Source organism: Nyctereutes procyonoides, unplaced genomic scaffold, assembly GCF_905146905.1.
Source record: "Nyctereutes procyonoides isolate TBG_1078 unplaced genomic scaffold, NYPRO_anot_genome, whole genome shotgun sequence".
NCBI classification, from domain to species: domain Eukaryota; kingdom Metazoa; phylum Chordata; class Mammalia; order Carnivora; family Canidae; genus Nyctereutes; species Nyctereutes procyonoides.
Window position 1 is genome coordinate 10,078,239 of NW_026575021.1, and position 17,773 is coordinate 10,096,011.

The 17,773-nt window shown below is 44.0% G+C and overlaps 1 protein-coding gene and 1 pseudogene across 4 annotated transcripts in view; one reads left to right on the forward strand and one right to left on the reverse strand.

Annotated features, from left to right (window-relative positions):
- Positions 1-17,773, reverse strand: part of CWH43 (cell wall biogenesis 43 C-terminal homolog) — a 60,141-nt gene that overhangs the window by 34,787 nt on the left and 7,581 nt on the right. For 3 of the 4 annotated variants that reach the window (XM_055339046.1, XM_055339055.1, XM_055339062.1), the window contains exons 5-8: positions 15,178-15,379; positions 10,604-10,692; positions 5,971-6,228; positions 3,030-3,152 (exon numbers count right to left, since the gene is read on the reverse strand). In XM_055339046.1, coding sequence (XP_055195021.1) covers positions 3,030-3,152; positions 5,971-6,228; positions 10,604-10,692; positions 15,178-15,379 — 672 coding nt within the window. The remainder of the gene's footprint in view (positions 1-3,029; positions 3,153-5,970; positions 6,229-10,603; positions 10,693-15,177; positions 15,380-17,773) is intronic. The other variant, XM_055339067.1, reaches the window with a different exon arrangement.
- On the forward strand, positions 10,703-14,662 carry LOC129518894 (ORM1-like protein 2; annotated as a pseudogene).

Here is a 17,773-nt window from a genome sequence, read left to right on the forward strand (position 1 = left end):
AGAATGGAAAAGAGACAATATTTGCAGAAATAAAACTGAGAATTTTCCAGAAGTGAAAAAAGACATGACACTTCAGATTCAGAATGTCCAAACACCAACAAGCAAGCAGGGGGGACAATGAGGGAGAGGGGGGAATCATATCTGTATATATCACACTGAAACTCCAGGACACCAAAACAAAGAGAAATTGTAAGAGGTGCCAGAGAAAAAAAGGCAGATGATCTCCAACGGAGCAGGATTATTACACTGACAGCTAACTTTGCAACTGTAAAGTTGCTTCTTTTTCAGCAAGAACAGAAGTCAGATAACAGAATGCCAGCTTTAATGTGCTGAGAGAAGGAAAACAAAACAAAACCCAATTACTAAGAGAATCGAAATTGAAGGTATAATTTCCAAACTAGAGAGCAGAACAGAAAGGAGGGGATGAGGAAAAAAAAGAAAAAGATAACCCAATCAATGCAAAAGCAAACAAGAAGAAAAAGAGGGATAAATATAGCTCAGAAAAGTTGAAAAAGCAAAAGTAAAGTAAGATGACAGAAAGAGATAATAATGCATGAGAAATCACAACAAAACTAGATTATATTTTCAAGATGAAAGACAAGATGGACAGTCTAGAACAGGCAAAATGATGGAGACTGTGAAAAGATCAATGGTTCCCAGGGTTGTTGGTTTTGTTTTTTTTTTAAGATTTTATTTATTTTTCATGAGAGACAGAGACCCAGGCAGAGGGAGAAGCAAGCTCCCTGCAGGGATCCCGATGCGGGACTCGATCCAGGACCCTGGGATCACACCCTGAGCCAAAGGCAGATGCTCAACCACTGAGCCCCCCAGGCGTCCCTGGTTGCCAGGGTTTAGAGGGAGGACGGAAGGATAAATAGGTGGAGCAGAGAGGATGCTTAAGAAGCACAACGATTCTTTGTGATACCATAATGGTGGATGGCTGTCATTACACATTTGTCAGAACCCACAGGACATACCACAAAAAGATTGAACTGTGATGTAAACCACAGACTTGACTTAATAATAATAATGTCCCAACATGGGCTCATCGGTTTTAACGAACGTACCACAGTAATGCACGATGTCAATAGTGGTGGAAACTGTGGGCAGCTTCACTGTCCCTGTGGAGGAGCAAGTGGGGTACAAGGGGGTAGGCGAATAGGAAGGCCATACTTGGGGCTCAACAGGTCTGTAAATCTAAAACTGCTCTAAAAACCAAAATCTCATTTTTCTAAATGACAAAGACAGTGGCTGTCATTGGTGGAGGCAGGGAAGGGTGAAGAGGTGGAAGACAGAGGATTACTCCGTGTGACACTCTAATGATGGATACAGAGCATCACGTACATACAGAACCCACAGCACGCCCAGCACCAAGGGCGACCCCTAACGTAAACCGTGGACTTCGGGTGCTAAGGATGTGTCAGCGTACATTCCTCAGTCATAACAAATGTAATGATAGGGGCTCCTGAGTGGCACAGCCGGTTAAGCGTCCGACTCTTGGTTTCAGCTCAGGTCGTCATGATCTCAGGGTTGTGAGATCGAGCCCTGTGTCGAGCTCCACCCTGGGTATGGAGTCTGCTTGAGATTCCCTCTCTCCCCCTCTCTCCCTCTGCCCCTCCCACTCATGCTCTAAATAAGGAAAGAAATCTTCAAAAACTAATATTAATAATAAATGTGATCATAAACTCGGGTGGGGGGTACTGATATTGAGGGAGTCTGTGTGTATGTGGGGTCAGAGGGTATATAGGGAATCTCTATTTTCTGCTCAAACCAAAAATGGCTCTAAAAAATTGTTATAAAAAATTCCACAGAACTGTCTAAACAACTTTGTAAATAAATGGTTCCCAATGCCTCGATCTGATGAATGAACTAAAGAATCTTAGTGCTTAATTCTACTAATCTAGTTACTAACTCTACTTTAATTCTACGACCGCTACAAATCACAACAGCAACTATAAAGACAGAGATTGTCAGGATCAAAAAACAACAAACAAAATCTACCAGGTCTTAGTTTCAAGAGACACACCTAAAAAAAATAAGAACACAGAAAAAAAAACTCTACATTTTAAAAATGTCCCCTAAATTGCAATATAATCTTTTCAAGTTATGATGGAACATATGTGAAGGTGTTTACATAATGGTCTTACTGCTTTGTGGCATCTCTTTTAGAAAAAGATCACAATTTTATTTAGTTTAATTGTTTTCTATCTCTTTATACTATAGTATTTTATCTTCTTTTTAAAAAGAAATTTTAGGATTTTTTAAAAAATTTATTTACCCATGAGAGACTCAGAGAGAGAGAGGCAGAGACACAGGCAGAGGGAGAAGCAGGTTCCCTGCAGGGAGACAGATGCGGAACTCGATCCCAGGACCCCGGGATCACAACCTGAGCCGAAGGCATCTAGATGCTCAAACACTGAGCCACCCAGGTGCCCCAAATATTTTATCTCCTTTATGAAAATATCAAGTTACTGAGGGTGGGGGCTATCTTTGTTTCCTACATAATGCTGTGTAGTTATATCATGCTGTGCACTGAACCTAATACACTACCTGCGAATGTTATCATTTCAATAAACATTTTTATTTAATCTAGTTCATTTGAAATTAATCAGATTGAATAGTAAACTAACTTCATGTCTGAGTTTCTAGCTCATCAATATCCCAAATGTTAATGTATTTAAGCTCCCCAAAAAGAAGAACAAGAAATAAATAATCTGAAATATAAATAGTTCTAATAAGAACAAATGATTTTGGAAACTCTTCCTTTTAATAATCTTTTTTACATGAGAAGTGAAACAAGACTATTAATCGAGAAGTTGTGGCCGAAATGACAGGCTGTCAGAGATTTGCTTCAAAGTATTTCACCAAAATGAGTAAGGAAGACAGTTGTTAACAACACCGGCAAAAATGTTAAAAATTGTTGGAACTGAGTGAAGGGTACGCGAGGGTCTCATTATACTTTTTAATTTCATATATGTTCGAAATTTTATGATAATTAGGTGCTTTAAAAAAAAGAAAGCAAAACTTACAAAGTTTCATGTATTTTTCACTCTTTCTGAAAAGCACTTTAGGACTATTTTTTGTTTGAAGAAAGTCAAGGCTTTTCTTAGGACTAAAGAGCATATTCAGTCCAATAATTAGCATCACTGCCCCTGTTAAAAGAGAAAACAAGAACATATTACATTTTAATCCACAAATCCTCCCAATGGTAAATTCCAGGAGCCTAAATTTCATGTCAATGGCCATACCCTGAAAATTCAGTTACTGAGTTCATTTATCTCAGTACCTAAGCAATTACTCTAGTTGCGCTTCTGATAATTGGGATTGATCCTTAGAAATCCGCTAGGGTCCTAGGAACCCTACTTTAAATGACAAGACTCCAGCCTTTCCTGGATGAGAAATGTCTTTTAATTTCCTGAGTGTTTCCTCATTGTTAGGTTGGTAATAGACTACTTTGCTGTTGATTGTGCAGAGGAGGGTGGAGCACAAAAGAAAGAAAGGAATTGCTTGCTGTAGGGACTGAGTTTTCTGCACCAAAAAAGACCTCAGATGCACCAGACTGTGGAGCATAAAAGGAGGATATATGTAGATTCATAATCCAACCATGTTAGGGGCAGCAATTCTGGCCCGGGATGGGGGTCCTCATGGAGGACTCATGCCAGGACTCACACTGTGCCAATAAGGCCGGCCAGAGAAGTTGAGCTCTGTTCGATGCATTACAAGGGAACTTATATGTAAGATTTACATACTTCTCAAGTCCTATACAATGAGAATGGAAACAGAGGTATAGCTGACCGATGTGTAAATTGGGAGATATTAAGTAGAAGTTAAGCTTAGGTGGAAGGCTACCAAAAAAAAAAAAAAATCCTATGCAATTTTCAGGAAATAGCAGGAGTAAACTTGACAATAGATTCATTACTAGTTTCTGATTTAACACAGATTCTCTTCAACTGTATCAAAAGCTATGCTGAACATTACCAACGTGCCTTCATTTTTGTGGTCTTATCAGTGGTCCCTCTTACTAAAAAAAAAAAAAAAAAAATGCTTTCTTGTATGCAACTGTAACCAAGTGGTTTCAGCAGCCCCATGAGTAGTGAGAGAGAACTCAAAACACACCATTCATGACATTCTGAAGAAATAAACTCATGCTTAGAATGGCTCTTACTGTTGTGTGCTTTCTCCACATGGCAGACCGCTAAGCAAGCTGGGGTAAGAAAAAAGCAGGGCATTGGCCAAGAAGATAGAGCAGGGCAGAGTACACACACCTGAAAGAAACCAGAAGAAATACAAAGTTTGCAAAGCCAAGATTATTGCAGAGGAAATGCAGCAACAGGACGCCTGGGTGGCTCAGTCGGTTGAGCGTCTGTCTGCCTTCTGCTCAGGTCATGATCCCGGGGTCCTGGGATCCAGCCCCAGTCGGGCTCCCGGCTCCACAGAGAGTCTGCTTCTCTCTCTCCCTCTGCCCCTGCCCCTGCTTGTGCTTTCTCTCTGTGTCAAATAAATACATCTAAAAGATGTAAAAAAGGAAATGCAAAAAATAAACAAATAATAAAATAAATAAATAAATAATAAAATAAAATTAAAAAAGGAAATGCAGCAATATATGTCTCCACGTGGATGAGAGCACGAGAGTTTACCAAAAATAGTAAATCTTCATTTTTTTTTACATATTTCATATAATTTAAAAAATATAGCTTCCAAATCAGCATTTGCTGCCAGATGTCTAGCTCGGGGAGTAGAAAAGTTTATGTGAAAAGGTACAGTTGTTGAAAAAAATACCAAAGGCCCAAGGGGGAACTACAGGTGGAAGCCCAGACTCCTGTGCACAACTCACCCCAGCTGTAATTCCGTACGTATCTAACGTTCCGCATGCTGGTACCTTCACTACACAGAAGCTCCAGATGGGCACGGACTATGTCTCTTAAATCTCTAGCACCTGGCACGGTGCCTGGCACATACAGGTGCCCAACATTTTTTTAATGAATACATGAACAAATGGGAAAATGCATCTCTGAACAAACAAGGACCGAATCCCCTACTGACATGTTTTGTCTCCTCAATTTTTCATAATTTTTATCCTACCAGCGTTTGATATGTTTTGCTTAAACTAAAATGACAGGCAACATCTGATTTGCGTATGCCTGTATACGTCGGTAATTTCATCATGGCCAGAAGGCAATTTTTGAAATATTAAACTGAGCTAAATAAAGTGTATGAAATTTTCATTTTGCTAGATAGTTTATAATCACAGAAATCAGAAAAAAATATTCTATGATTTGGGAATTTACCATTTAGACTAAGATTCAGAGATGTAAAATTATTTTATTGGCAAACATACGGTAAATAAAAATCATAGATAAGATTTGGGGAAACCAAAAAGAAAAATCACAATTTCCCTTATATATTCATGAGCCAATACTAAAGTGGTAACATGAGCACCACGATCATGCCTTTTCCTAACATATACTGTAACACAACAGTACCCAGCACTTCTTTATACTCTACTATGAATTAAACTTGGGGTTTTTTTCCCTGTAATTAATTTACTTAAGAGGCCTTTGCAGTAATAAATATTAATGAAACTCACTGATGAATTAAGAAATCTTTTAAGTAGTCATTTAGACATTCCTCCAGTTTTTTTTTTTATCAAGAGAGTCTATTTTTTAAAAAGATTTTATTTATTTATTTGAGAGAGCACAAGAGAGGTGAAGGGCAGAGGGAGAAGCAGACTCCCTGTGGAGCAAGGACCCCAATTTGGGGCTAGATCCTGGGACTCCAGGATCATGACCTGAGCTGAAGGCAGATGCTTAACCCATAGAGTGACCCAGGTGTCCCAAGACAGTCTATTTTAATAAAACAGGGAAGATCATCCTATTTATCTCCACCAGTCATGTAAAGTGCTAAATCCTAGTCAGCCTGAAGGGTATTTTCAAGCAGTTACTTTAATCCATACCTTTCAAATATACTCACCCAAAAGCACATCAGATCTCTCTCTAGCATAGACACCTCCTGGGACAAATTTAAAAGCCGTGCACCATGCACAGAAAAATATCTCTAAAAGATAAAATATCATGGCAATGGTCATGGCTTTCCCAGGGCCTGACCCTGAGCTAATAAGATGTGCAAGCACTTGAGGCCACATGGATGCTGTGAAGAGGGCGAGGACACAGCCAGAAACAGCAGCTGCCCACGTGGGCAGGTACAGGAGGCCTGCGGCTGAAGCTGCTCCTGTTCATGACAGAGAGAGAAAGAAAAAGAGTAGAATGGTCTCTTCCATTTTCTACAATAAAAGAAATAATAAGCTCATAAGATGACCAATTTATAGCTGTTCAGAGCCAGAAGGGACCTCGAGGGCTAGTCCAATCTCCAGACTGATGAGAAACTGAGGTCCAGCGTGGTTAATGTGATTTGCTCAAGGTCACGCAGCTAGTTACATGCACAACTGGAGGCAGAAGGTGAGCCTAGTAAATCTCAGCCCAGAGCTATTTCTTCAGGAAGGGCAGGGAGAGAGACAAAGGCATTTTTAGGTTATTTATGTTAAGATCCTAATAGCAAAAAAAAAAAAAAAAAAAAAAAACCAACCAACCTGAAAAAACCTGCAATGATCTGTAATACCAAAAAATATATGTCTGTTTAGTTTGACCAGCCAGATCCAGGCGTTAGGAAATGTGTCAAGTCAGTGTGGTTTCTAGAAAGGTCTTTCATTAAATAATGTCCTAAACGCCGCCCCTTGGCCTACAATAGGTAAGTGGGCTTTCCCAAGCACACATCCCCAAAAGAAGATGGGACTGAGACAGCATGGGTGGACTTACTGCTTTAGCCATTCTGCAGGCTGTTCACTCATGACCCCACAGCCTGGTGGGCCCGGTTCACAGCACGCACTAGTAAGTGTCTGCTTGTTTGCTCAGCCAAACCCGAGAGCGTAACATTTCTCCCAATTCCTGTGAAATCAGTTCTGAGACAGCACATCGGGGTCTACAGCACCCCAGTTCCGAGCCATCAGTGTAACACCTTTCCGGAGAATGTGACATCTTACAGACAGTTCAATGCATGTTGTATAATTGTGACCTACCCTCCAAGGAGGTCTCCAGCAGGCTCCTCACTGATAGGGCAAGGGCTCCAGAACACTAGGGGGAGCAGGACGTGGCTCCAGCCAGTGCTCCCTGGTGCTCATCCGTCAACAAGCTCCACTTGTACCACCACAGGGCAAAGCCCTGGGACTGTCTATCCCTCCCCGCCCCCAGTTCAAATAGAACATCATGCAGGTGAACACAAGAACCAGATTCCAGAACCCTCGACAACCAGAGTGTAACTCAACAGTCAGACCCTATAATACTTAGATCCCTCAATGGTTATTTTAACAATGAAAAAATCATTTCCTTTTGAAATCAATGAGGGTAATGACTATTTTGCTGCAGAAATTTTTTAAAAATACACAACTGTAAAGCAGTTAAGGATCACCTAAGATGGAGCCAATCACGGCCAATACTCATATGGATTTTTCCCTTTAGTCTTGTTCTATGGATATAGAAAAGTATTTTTACACTAACGGAATCATATCACATATTGGGGATCATATTTTTCTTTTTATATCAAGAACATTTTCTCATTATATTTTTTTCCTAAGTCATTTTTATGTATATATACTACATTATAGATAAGTACACCACAAGATAAGCCACCATTTTCCTACTATTGGCCATTTATGAAGCTTCCAACACTATGAGGAACATCTTTCTTTGTCAACTAATCTCTTACTACATCTTTGATCATTTCCTTAAAATAATCCTTTAAAAAGAGTCTTAAAAGTACAAGTACCATTTCAAGAGATAAAAGCATTTTAAAGAGTCATTACTTAATGGTCAACTGCTTTTGTGAGAGGTCATACCAATCTTCATTTCCTCCAGAAACCTTGCCAAAAGTCTCACCTTTTGAACCTTGCCAAAATTATTTTTCTAAAAATCTTTACCAAGTTAATGATGAAAACGGTATCACATTTTGAGTTTTACTTTCCTGATTATCAGCGTGAGTGAATTTTTCCTGTTTACCAGCCTACAAAGGCTTTAAAAAAAAAAAAAAAAAAAAAAAAAGAATGAGTCCTGAATTGAGGTTCTACAGAATGACTTTGTTGCTTTTGTCTTTACTATGCAGAATTATCTGGAAGGAAAGAAAACATCTTTTCAAATGCCCTTGACTGTTACTGCTTTTATTTTTAATTTCTATTTTTAAATGGGCTATATATTTTTAAATTCAAAATCCAAGACTCAAAAAGGTAAAAAGGAGTCCGTCTGACCCATCACCCACTAGTGCCCCTTGGGGAAGGCAATGTTAGCACTGTCTTCCACACTCTTCCAGAGAAGGTCTCGTGCATAGAAAAAAATATTTGCCTGTGTGTGCATTTCCGTCCCTTTTTCATACAAATGGTGGCATATGACACACAGTGTCCTGTCACTTTGCCTTTTTCACTTAACTGCGTATCTTAGCTGTTTTGTGTGTAAGACTGAGTCCTTTCAAGTAACCTCCTCCAAATCTTTACTCCTAAGACACCAGACTGCATATTCCAATAATATTGATAATAACTAACATGCTAGTTTTCAACAGATCACATTTTTCCAACCATAAAATCATAGGATCACTGTACGTACGCTGGGGTCCGATCAGTGCATTTGGTCCACCTGTTTTTTCCTTTAAGAATTACTTGATTTTAATAATTGCCACCAAGATTTAAAGCTCCTGTATCTTTGCATTTGTAAAGTAAAATCCTATCGGTCATTGTCATGACTTATTTTGTGCTGAGACCCACTGGGATTGCAAATTTTAACTACAATGAAAAAAATGTGATTTATTTTTCTACACTCTGCTTTATGAGGTGGTTTCCAAGGATGGGTCACGGTGAAATGGGGGCACCATTTCTAGGTAACGAAGTGTGAGCTCCAACTTATTTTAGGTGAGCAGGTGAGCAGAGACGGAGCTGAGGCTGAAGAACTGTGGTCTCACTTTCCTCTCTACTGCCAAGAACTTGCCCCTGGGGCCTTTTAAAACTACTATCTTAAAAAAAAAAAAAAGCAAAAACAAAAACAAAACTATTATCTAATACTTCAGAGAGGGCAGCCTGGGTGGCTCAGCGGTTTAGCGCCACCTTCAGCCCAGAGCGTGATCCTGGAGACCTGGGATCAAGTCCCTGCATGGAGATTGCTTCTCCCTCTCCCTGGGTCTCTGCCCCTCTCTCTGTCTCTCTCTCTCTCTCTGTCTCTCATGAATGAATGAATAAGATCTTTAAAAAAAATAATAATAATAATAATACTTCAGACAGCAAAATTAGATTAGTTGTGACTCTACTTACCCAGGGAAAGAAGTATCAGTATAACACTCTAGGTTCCCAGTTTTTCTGTCCCTTAACAACTTATGTTTCTGGGGACCTCAGTTTTCCTATGTTTAAAGCGAAGCTGCCAAATACCTGCCCAAGGAAGCACATTGCTTATGTTCCATGAGAAAAGGTGTGATACACATGCTGAACCGACTTCCAATGTACTTCACGTCCCTTCCCACAACTGCGTACAGATTGAGAAGCTGTTAGGCTCGCTGCCAATCTGGCATTGACTAAAGCCCCTGGCCCTTGTCTTGAGGAATCTCATGAGGCATCTCTCGGACGAGAAGAAGGGTTACCTCTATATTCAAACTCATACAAACTTCCAAAAACTCCAACTAGAAGGCCTACCAGAAAATACACATGCCAGCAAAAACAGCTCAACGTGACTGCAGAGGTTTGCTCACGTGGCTCCTGGCTCAGCTCGGTAATTGAACCATCTGTTTGGGTTACACGTATGTCTCCACGCAAGAGTGATGGTACCCGGGGTGCAAGGAAGTTTACTTATCACGCTAGTCGGCCCACATGGTCCACTACCCAGGCTCGAACCCACACAGGGCATCCAGGGCAACGCTCTGAATCACCTGGCTAATGAATACATATAAGGGCATCTCTCCTCCCAGAAACCCAACACACGGTTTCGCAGAGTGGGGAGTTTTGTCTTTGACACTAAAACCGACTCTGATCATTTCTGCCTTTTAAGGAGAAGGGAGAAGAGGGGCATAATTCAGTCAGAGTAATAAAACAGTCATGGCCATAAAAATAAGTAGTTGCTCCTAAAACAAAGGTGGCCTCCCTCAATACTGTGTAATCCTGACGGGTGTGCCTGGGAGGAGAGGGTCCCAACCTTTGAAGAAGCAAACGTGGATCCCAAAGCTGGGTCAGGGTGTGAGGAGCCAAGGAGGACGTCCCTGAGAACCAGGGAAGCACAGAATCTGGGGGAGGAGGAGAGGTCCAGCAACGTGGTGATGGCTGTCCTCCACCTCTTCAGACCCGGGGGAAAACTGTTACTGACACACATGCCTCGTTCGGGAGACGAGGTAGCAGTACGTAACTCCAGGGGGAGAGAGGCAGTGAAGCAGGGGGACACAGGAACCTGGAGCCTGCAGGCCCTGGAACCCATGGTGACAGACCAGTATGGCCGTCTTGGCCTCCACTTCCTCTCTGGGCACGCACGTGAGTAAATTGTCAAGCAGAGCGGAATGCCAGGTGCATCTCCAGGCAGGTTCCACGTACCTGTAACCCACCAGATTAAACCGGAACCGGGAAACCATGGGCACGTTGAGAGCATCAGTCCACTTGCCAGGCCCAGCAGAACTGCACCTCTGTAAGAAAATGACACGCGGTAGGGCATCGGCCGCCATTAACGTTTCAGGTCCCAGATATAAAACGGAAATACATCTCCTACCTCTAGTCTGTCCAAGACATAATATGAGGGTGGGGAAAAAACCAACTGAGGTCATGGGAGCCCACTGAAAACCAGTATTAAATCCACTCAGAATAGGGAAGTCATAGCAGCTCAGACTTGAAATAAGCATCTTCCATCTTTCATGGTCAACGTAAAACACAGCAACTGAGTTTTCTCAGACTATTAAATCAGACTCTATATTGGCCATGTGACATCTTGTTTTATCTTATTTTTAAAGGTTTTATTTATTGAGAGAGAGTGTGTGTGGTGAGAGCAGGGGGAGGAACAGAGGGAGAGGGAGAGAGACAAGCAGACTCTGCACTCAGCTTGGGGCCTGAGGTCATGACCAGAGCCGCAACCCAGAGTATGACGCTTGACCCGACTGAGCCACCCAGGCGCCCTGGCCATGTGACATTTTAAAGGACTCTCTCGAAGACAAAGAGAAAAAGTCATTGGGCATCGTTTCCAAGTAGTCTGCCTCTTTTCTTTCTTTTGTCTGCCTCAATACAGTCCAGGCCTTTCTCAGACTGCGGCCAACCCCGTAACTAACTGATAGTTGTGTGCATTTGAAAACAACCACAAACTATTTCATTTTTCTGCTACTTTGGCGAAGGAGAAAGAAAAGGTTGTAACTCATATTTAGGGGAAAATCCAGAAGCAATAGCAGCTCCGACACAGCGCTCAATTAAATAGCTATGATGTAAGTTAAGCTGGAAAACACAGCACTTACTACCTCCTGGGTGCTTTTTTTTTCAGACTTTTACATATATTTAGCTCATTTAATCCTTACAAATCACTAACATAAATGCGGAGGTAGATGGTGGGACAAAGAGCACTTAAGTAACCTGCCTGAGGTCATACACAGTAGCCCCAGTTGGACTGAGAACCCAATAAAGGCCCTCAGGCTAAGGAGTGAGGCTCTCAGTCACTACCCTGCCTACCCCCACCTCCAAGGTTAAGGATCATCCTGGGTCTACAGAAGATCCGATGTGAAAAAAAGGCCATGAAGGACATGGATGATCTCTTTTCTATCCCCAACTCAATGACAAAGGCTTAGGACGACCTGCTATGTGCCAGGCTGTGTTTTAGGGGCTTGAGATACATCCTAAGAAGAAGACCCCTTTCCTCTGTAGGGCTCACATGCCAGTGAGGGAGGAACAGGCAATAAACACACACAATCAACAAATAATGCAGGATATATCAGAAGATGGAAAGCACGACGATGAGTGAGAGCACCAAGGTCGGGAGCACTCGGAGGGGCTGATGGGAAGCCGGAAATGCCACACTTTGTCTCGCTCCCTCATTCTCCCAGGGTCTACCATCTGCACTGATCCTTCCACTACCCAAAGTCCACTCAGCACGCTCTGGGCCTCTCCCTCACCCTCCTCCTGTCTCCCACCTCTTCGCACCATCAACACTTACCCAGGACCCATTCCCTTAGGTGGAACCTAATGAATTTTAGGAAGCAAGTCCCACTACAATGGTCATGGCTGGTGATGGTCTAAGGCAACATTTCTTAAACAGGGTTCTGAGAAACACTAATTTTATTGGCTGTTAGCACCTCAAGACACCAGTGTTCCACAGAACACGACCTGGGAAATGCTGGTCTCCTGAGATGCATCTCCATCTTCAGTGTCTCACTCCAACAGACAGGATTATAAAATGTCTTAAAAAACAAAACACCTCGGAGTCGGACCGGCTTGTGAAGCCTGCAGGATGAATGTGGGGGTGGCACACAGCGAAGTAAACCCCAACACTAGAGTGATGAATAGCCGGGGCATCTGGCCGGCCTACATCAGCTTGGTAGGACTGCTGCATGAGGTTCTACTCAGCATCCCCTTCCTCAGCAGACCTGTTGTCTGGACCCTGACCAATGTCATCCATAACTTGGCTACGTATGTCTTCTTACATATGGTGAAAGGGACACCCTTTGAGATCCTGGACCAAGGAAAGGCTCGGCCACTGACACACTGGGAATGGATGGACTCGGGCTCCAATTTACCTCTTCCTGCAAATTCCTCAGCGTCTTTCCTATTGTACTCTACCTCCTGGCCAGCTTCTACACCAAGTATGATGCTGCTCACTTCCTCAGCAACACAGCCTCATTGCTTAGCGTACTGCTGCCTAAGTTACCCCAATTCCATGGGGTTCGTCTCTTTGGCATCAACAAATACTGAGGGACAGGGCTGGGGATAACACTGGACCAAAGGTTTAGAACATCCTTTCCTTCTCCGTATTGTCTTCTGTATCTTGAAAGCCTGAGAACTATATCACCTTTCCCAAACTCCAGGAAGAATACAGATTGGAAAATGGGGCTCCCAGGGCCCAGCCCTAAGAGCAGATTTTTTTGAATCAGGCAAGGTGGGAAAGATAAGGGCTAAATCACGCTCCCTCACAGCAGGAAGCTGTGTTTAAACAGCTTGTTTGGTAACTGAGCAGCTTGTTTTGTGATTAAGTTTTTCTAGGTCTTCTACCCACACCACTTTCCAGCTCTGTTTTGCTGTGTATTTTCCTTATAATAAAGATGCTTTTTTAAAAAAACAAAACAAAACACCTCATTTTACAGGTGGGGAACACAAGGCCAGGGACACAGTGGGACTGGTCCACAGTTGAATGATGAGTTGCTGTTGGCCAACCAGGACCTCAGCCTGTAAGCCTGGTCTCGGAGCCCTCGCCCAGTTCTCCTTCCGCTCTTCCACACAACTGAGCCTGTTTTCATAGGGAACTTTGGAAACAAAGCTTTAACCCATGAGAATAAACTCCTTCCCTTCCCTTCTCTTCCTTTCTTCCTTTTCTCCCTTTCCCCCAAAGATGCTAAGGCATCCCGGGAGCAGAGATACAGACTCTGAAGGAGATAACATACTAGCTCAAGCACCTGACCCAGAGGAAGTCATAAATAGTAGTTCTTTTTCCCATTCCCTAACCTCAAGGAGCTTAGTGTCTCGAAAGAAAGAAAGACCTAAAATAACTGCAAAATAAGAAAACTGTGACACGGATTAATAATAAGGATATAATAGGGTGGGCGTGGGATTCAAGGTAGGATATGTTATCAAGAAACCCTTGGGATAATGAGAGAAGACTTCACTGAGGAGATGCCCGTGCTGGGTTTTGGAGGATGAATAAGAGCTCGCTAAGGCAGAGAGGACAGCCCAGATGGAAGGAAGAGCACACACCTGCAGATGGAGGCCCACAACAGTCCAGCACCTCTAGGGAACTGAAAGTGATTTCAGCTCAGGTGAAGCACCAGAGTAAGGTGGGAAGTGTCTGTAAAAGGAAGTGGGGTTGGGGAGCAGATCCTGTCTCACACAACCTCGTATGGAAAGACCGCTCACAGGTTTCAAGCCGGGGACTGACAGGGGTCAGACCTGCATTTTGGAGAGCACCCTCCAGGGCAGTGCGGGGAAGGGCACACCAGGGACAGACCATTAAGAGGCAAGAGAGGAAGCCTAGAAGAAAGACGGTGGGGGCTCCACAAGGGCACACGGCGGCGGGGGTGAGGGGAGGGGAGAGATTTGAGAGAAGCAGTAGAAATGACTTGGCTTCATGCCAAACAGATGCAGAAAATGAGAAAGACACAGTTGTGGGATGACTCCTGGATCCTGGCTTGGCAGCTGGGGTGGCAGCCAGAAAGGGTGAGGCAGGGAGGAAGAGGAGCAGGTTTGGGCCTGGTCACTGCTGAGGCCAGACCCAGACAGGCTGAGCTTGAGGCCCCTGGGGGAGGGGGAGGAGGGGGGATGCTCTCACGTCTGCTGGGGAAGGATCCAGCAGACAGTTGCACGTCTCCAAATGTGGGGATCTCCACACTTGAAGAGAAAAGTTATCTGAGGCAGATGTTTTAAAGCCTCTTCTGATCTTTTTAAGTGAAAGGCTGGGCCTGAACACAGGAGAAAAGGGGAATCCCAAAGGTTAGAGAGAGGGTGAATAAGGACCAAGTACACCCTCTCTTGGTCGGAGCAAGCACCGGGCGATGCAGAGATCTCCCTGGGCTTCCCTCCTCCTAGAGGATACAGATCAATGCCCAGGCTGCCAACCTGGTCTCTCTCATCAGGGCACTGTGGTCCCATCCCACCAAATGCCAGTGAGGGGTCTGGAGGAACTGTCTTTCCTGCCCCTGAGGATGCTCGTCCATGCGGGGATTCCTCAGAGGGCCCAAGCAGGAGCTCCCAGAACCTCTCATGTAGCCGTGCACATCCCTTAGCCCCCCATCACCTGCTTTCCAGCAATCCTTCAGCACGGGGGCGGACACCCCTGGCTCCATCTCCACGGTACGCACGTAATAATGCCACGCAGTGTTTTTGCTATCTCAGGAAAGGGAAATATGAAATATCTACCTGGCAAAAGAAGTACTTCTTCCTTCAACCATAATAGCCAAATTCTTGATTGCTCTGAAATTGAAACTCACCCAAAGGGGTTAGGATCTGGCCCTGGGTGGGGGTGCCCACTCACTGCCCATCTGGAAACAAGCGAGACCTCTCCAAAAATCCAGTGGGTGAGGAACACGAGACTGCCAAAGGCAGCCCCTGCCAACCACCAGGCAGGTCTGGAGGCCGTGCCCTTGGCTGCCTCTCCAGGTCTTTTTCCCTCTGGTTTATTGCCGTCGCCGTCTAGGATAAAAAAATGGAAAAGAGTCAGTTATGGGGAAATTTACCCTCTACCTTTCACGGACTTTTAGCAAGTTAGGAGATGGCACCTGGCTTCCAGGAGCTTATTTCAGAAGGAAAGTTGAAACATGAAACTACAATACAGAGCAGAGCGTGCTGAGAAGCTAGTTGGCGGGAGAGACCATTCCAGGCAGGCTGGATCGGGAATGGTAAGAGAGACCCAAGCATTCTGGAATTTCACAAGTGAAAACACAGCAAGTGGGGCGCCTGGGGGGCTCAGTCAGTTAAGCGTCTGCCTTTGGCTCCGGTTATGATCTCAAGGTCCTGGGATGGAGCCTCACATCAGGCTCTCTGCTCAGGGGGGAGTTTGCTTCTCCTTTTCCCCCTGCCCCTCCCCGTCACTTGAGCCCTCTCTCTGTCTGTCTCTCAAATAAATATATAAAATATTAAAAAGAGAGAGAGAGAAAGAAAGAAAATTCAGCAAGTTATTTACTTCATGTGAAGTTAACAGTATGAGCAAAAATATATAGAGAAAAAGGGGCTGGTATGTTTGGGGAGCAGAGGCGTCCACAACCAGGATACCGGCCGTGTCCTCCACAGAACAGGGCTCTCATGTAACCTGCTATGTGCCCGGAGGAACAGCAGTTACTGAGGGTCATGAACTCATTCCATCCTCACAACTCATGAGGCAGACTCTATTGCTAGTCCCATTTTACAGATTTGAAAACTGAGGCCCAGAGAGAACAAGTCACTTGTCCAAGATCATGTTGCTGGTAAAAAGAGCTCCGGGTTCCGGTGCCTGTGGGCCTAACTGTACCATACTTCATGGGACTCTTTAACTGAGAGGTCTTCTCCTTCCATCGCAGCAATGACTTCAAGTACAAAAACCTAAGAATTGGGCAGAATGCGGGCAGAAGAATTTCTTTTTTTCGAATTTTTTTGGTAAGATTTTATTTATTCATGAGAGACACAGAGAGAGGCAGAGACACAGGCAGAGGGAGAAGCAGGCTCCCTGCAGGATTCATCACACCCTGAGCAGAAGAATTTCTTTGTAGGAACAGAGAACCTGTTGGGCAGATGCCCCGTGATACAGGTAATGGTCTCTGCAGGGTAGAAGAAAGCCCTCGGGTCTGCCTCTGGGGCTAGTAGCGACTTCACAAGGAGGAGGAAAGCCATTCCTGCTAATAAAGGAGTCAAAGGACAGGAGCAGAGCTGGGAACTGCAGGGATGCTGGGGCGGGTGTGAAGACAGAGGAGGCCAGGCCGGGAGACTGAGCAGTCTTTAGGGAAAGAGAGCTCTAAACTAAATTTGCTCATCATCACTGTTGTGTCCTCCGGTGGGGGACTCCTCCCCCGGGGCCCCACCTAAGCTTCGATTAAAACTACAAAAATGAAAAAAAAAAATAAAACTACAAAAATGCCTGGTGGATCGGATATTCTGGGGAAACTGGTGAGGAGTCTGGAATTTTGTAAATGAGGCACAGGGCAAAAGCAGGAAGGGACCCACAACTGGGTCACATACATTTAAAACGGGAGAGAAAGAAGAAAACTCAAGTCAGGAAATGTTAAACGATACCCTGACGTTCAATCCTTATCAGGCTGTACCTGTGAAATCTGCCGCCTGAGTTGCCGCCTTTGGGTGTTACTGTTTCATAAAACACAAAGCATGTATTAGGGCGCCAGACTGCGTCCTAAACGTTCTAATATTAATGGCCAATTTGCTGGCCCAGTGCCCCCTTATTCCCAATGCCCCGGTTTCATGCCAAAATTGGGGCCAGAGGGGGATTATACACTTTGTTCACGGTGAGCCAAAGTTTTCTACACTTCCATTAATCTGTGAGATTTCTCCTGGTGTGGACAAAAGAACAGTGACTCACTGAGACTTACACAAAAAGCCAGGTGCAAGTTAACCAGAATCTAGTAACACTTCTCCCTTTTTTTCAGAAGGATCTCAAGTTAACATATGGAGCAAACATCCAAGCTGGGTGTGTGTACGTCTCTGAGAAAGCCAGCTCCAGAGGGAGACAGGGGACTTCAAAGGGGCTGTAAATATGCAAGATTTCCTTTCTTTTCAAGCTTCAGACTTGGAGCTGAAATATCTTCAGATTCCCAAGGCGCCTGGGTGGCTCCATCTGTTAAGCCTCTGACTCTCGATTTTCAGCTCAGGTCCTGATCTCAGGATCCTGGGATCAAGGCCCCCACCCCCCACCCCACGTTTCTGCTTGTCTGCCTCTAGCCTTCCCCTGCTTGTTTGCTTCTCTTTCTCAAATAAATTAATAAATAATCTAAATTTATAGATTTATATAAATAATTTATATATATATATATCCCAGAAAAGAAAATACACACACACACACACACACACAAGCCTAGATAGTTCTCACAGCCCTTGCTCACA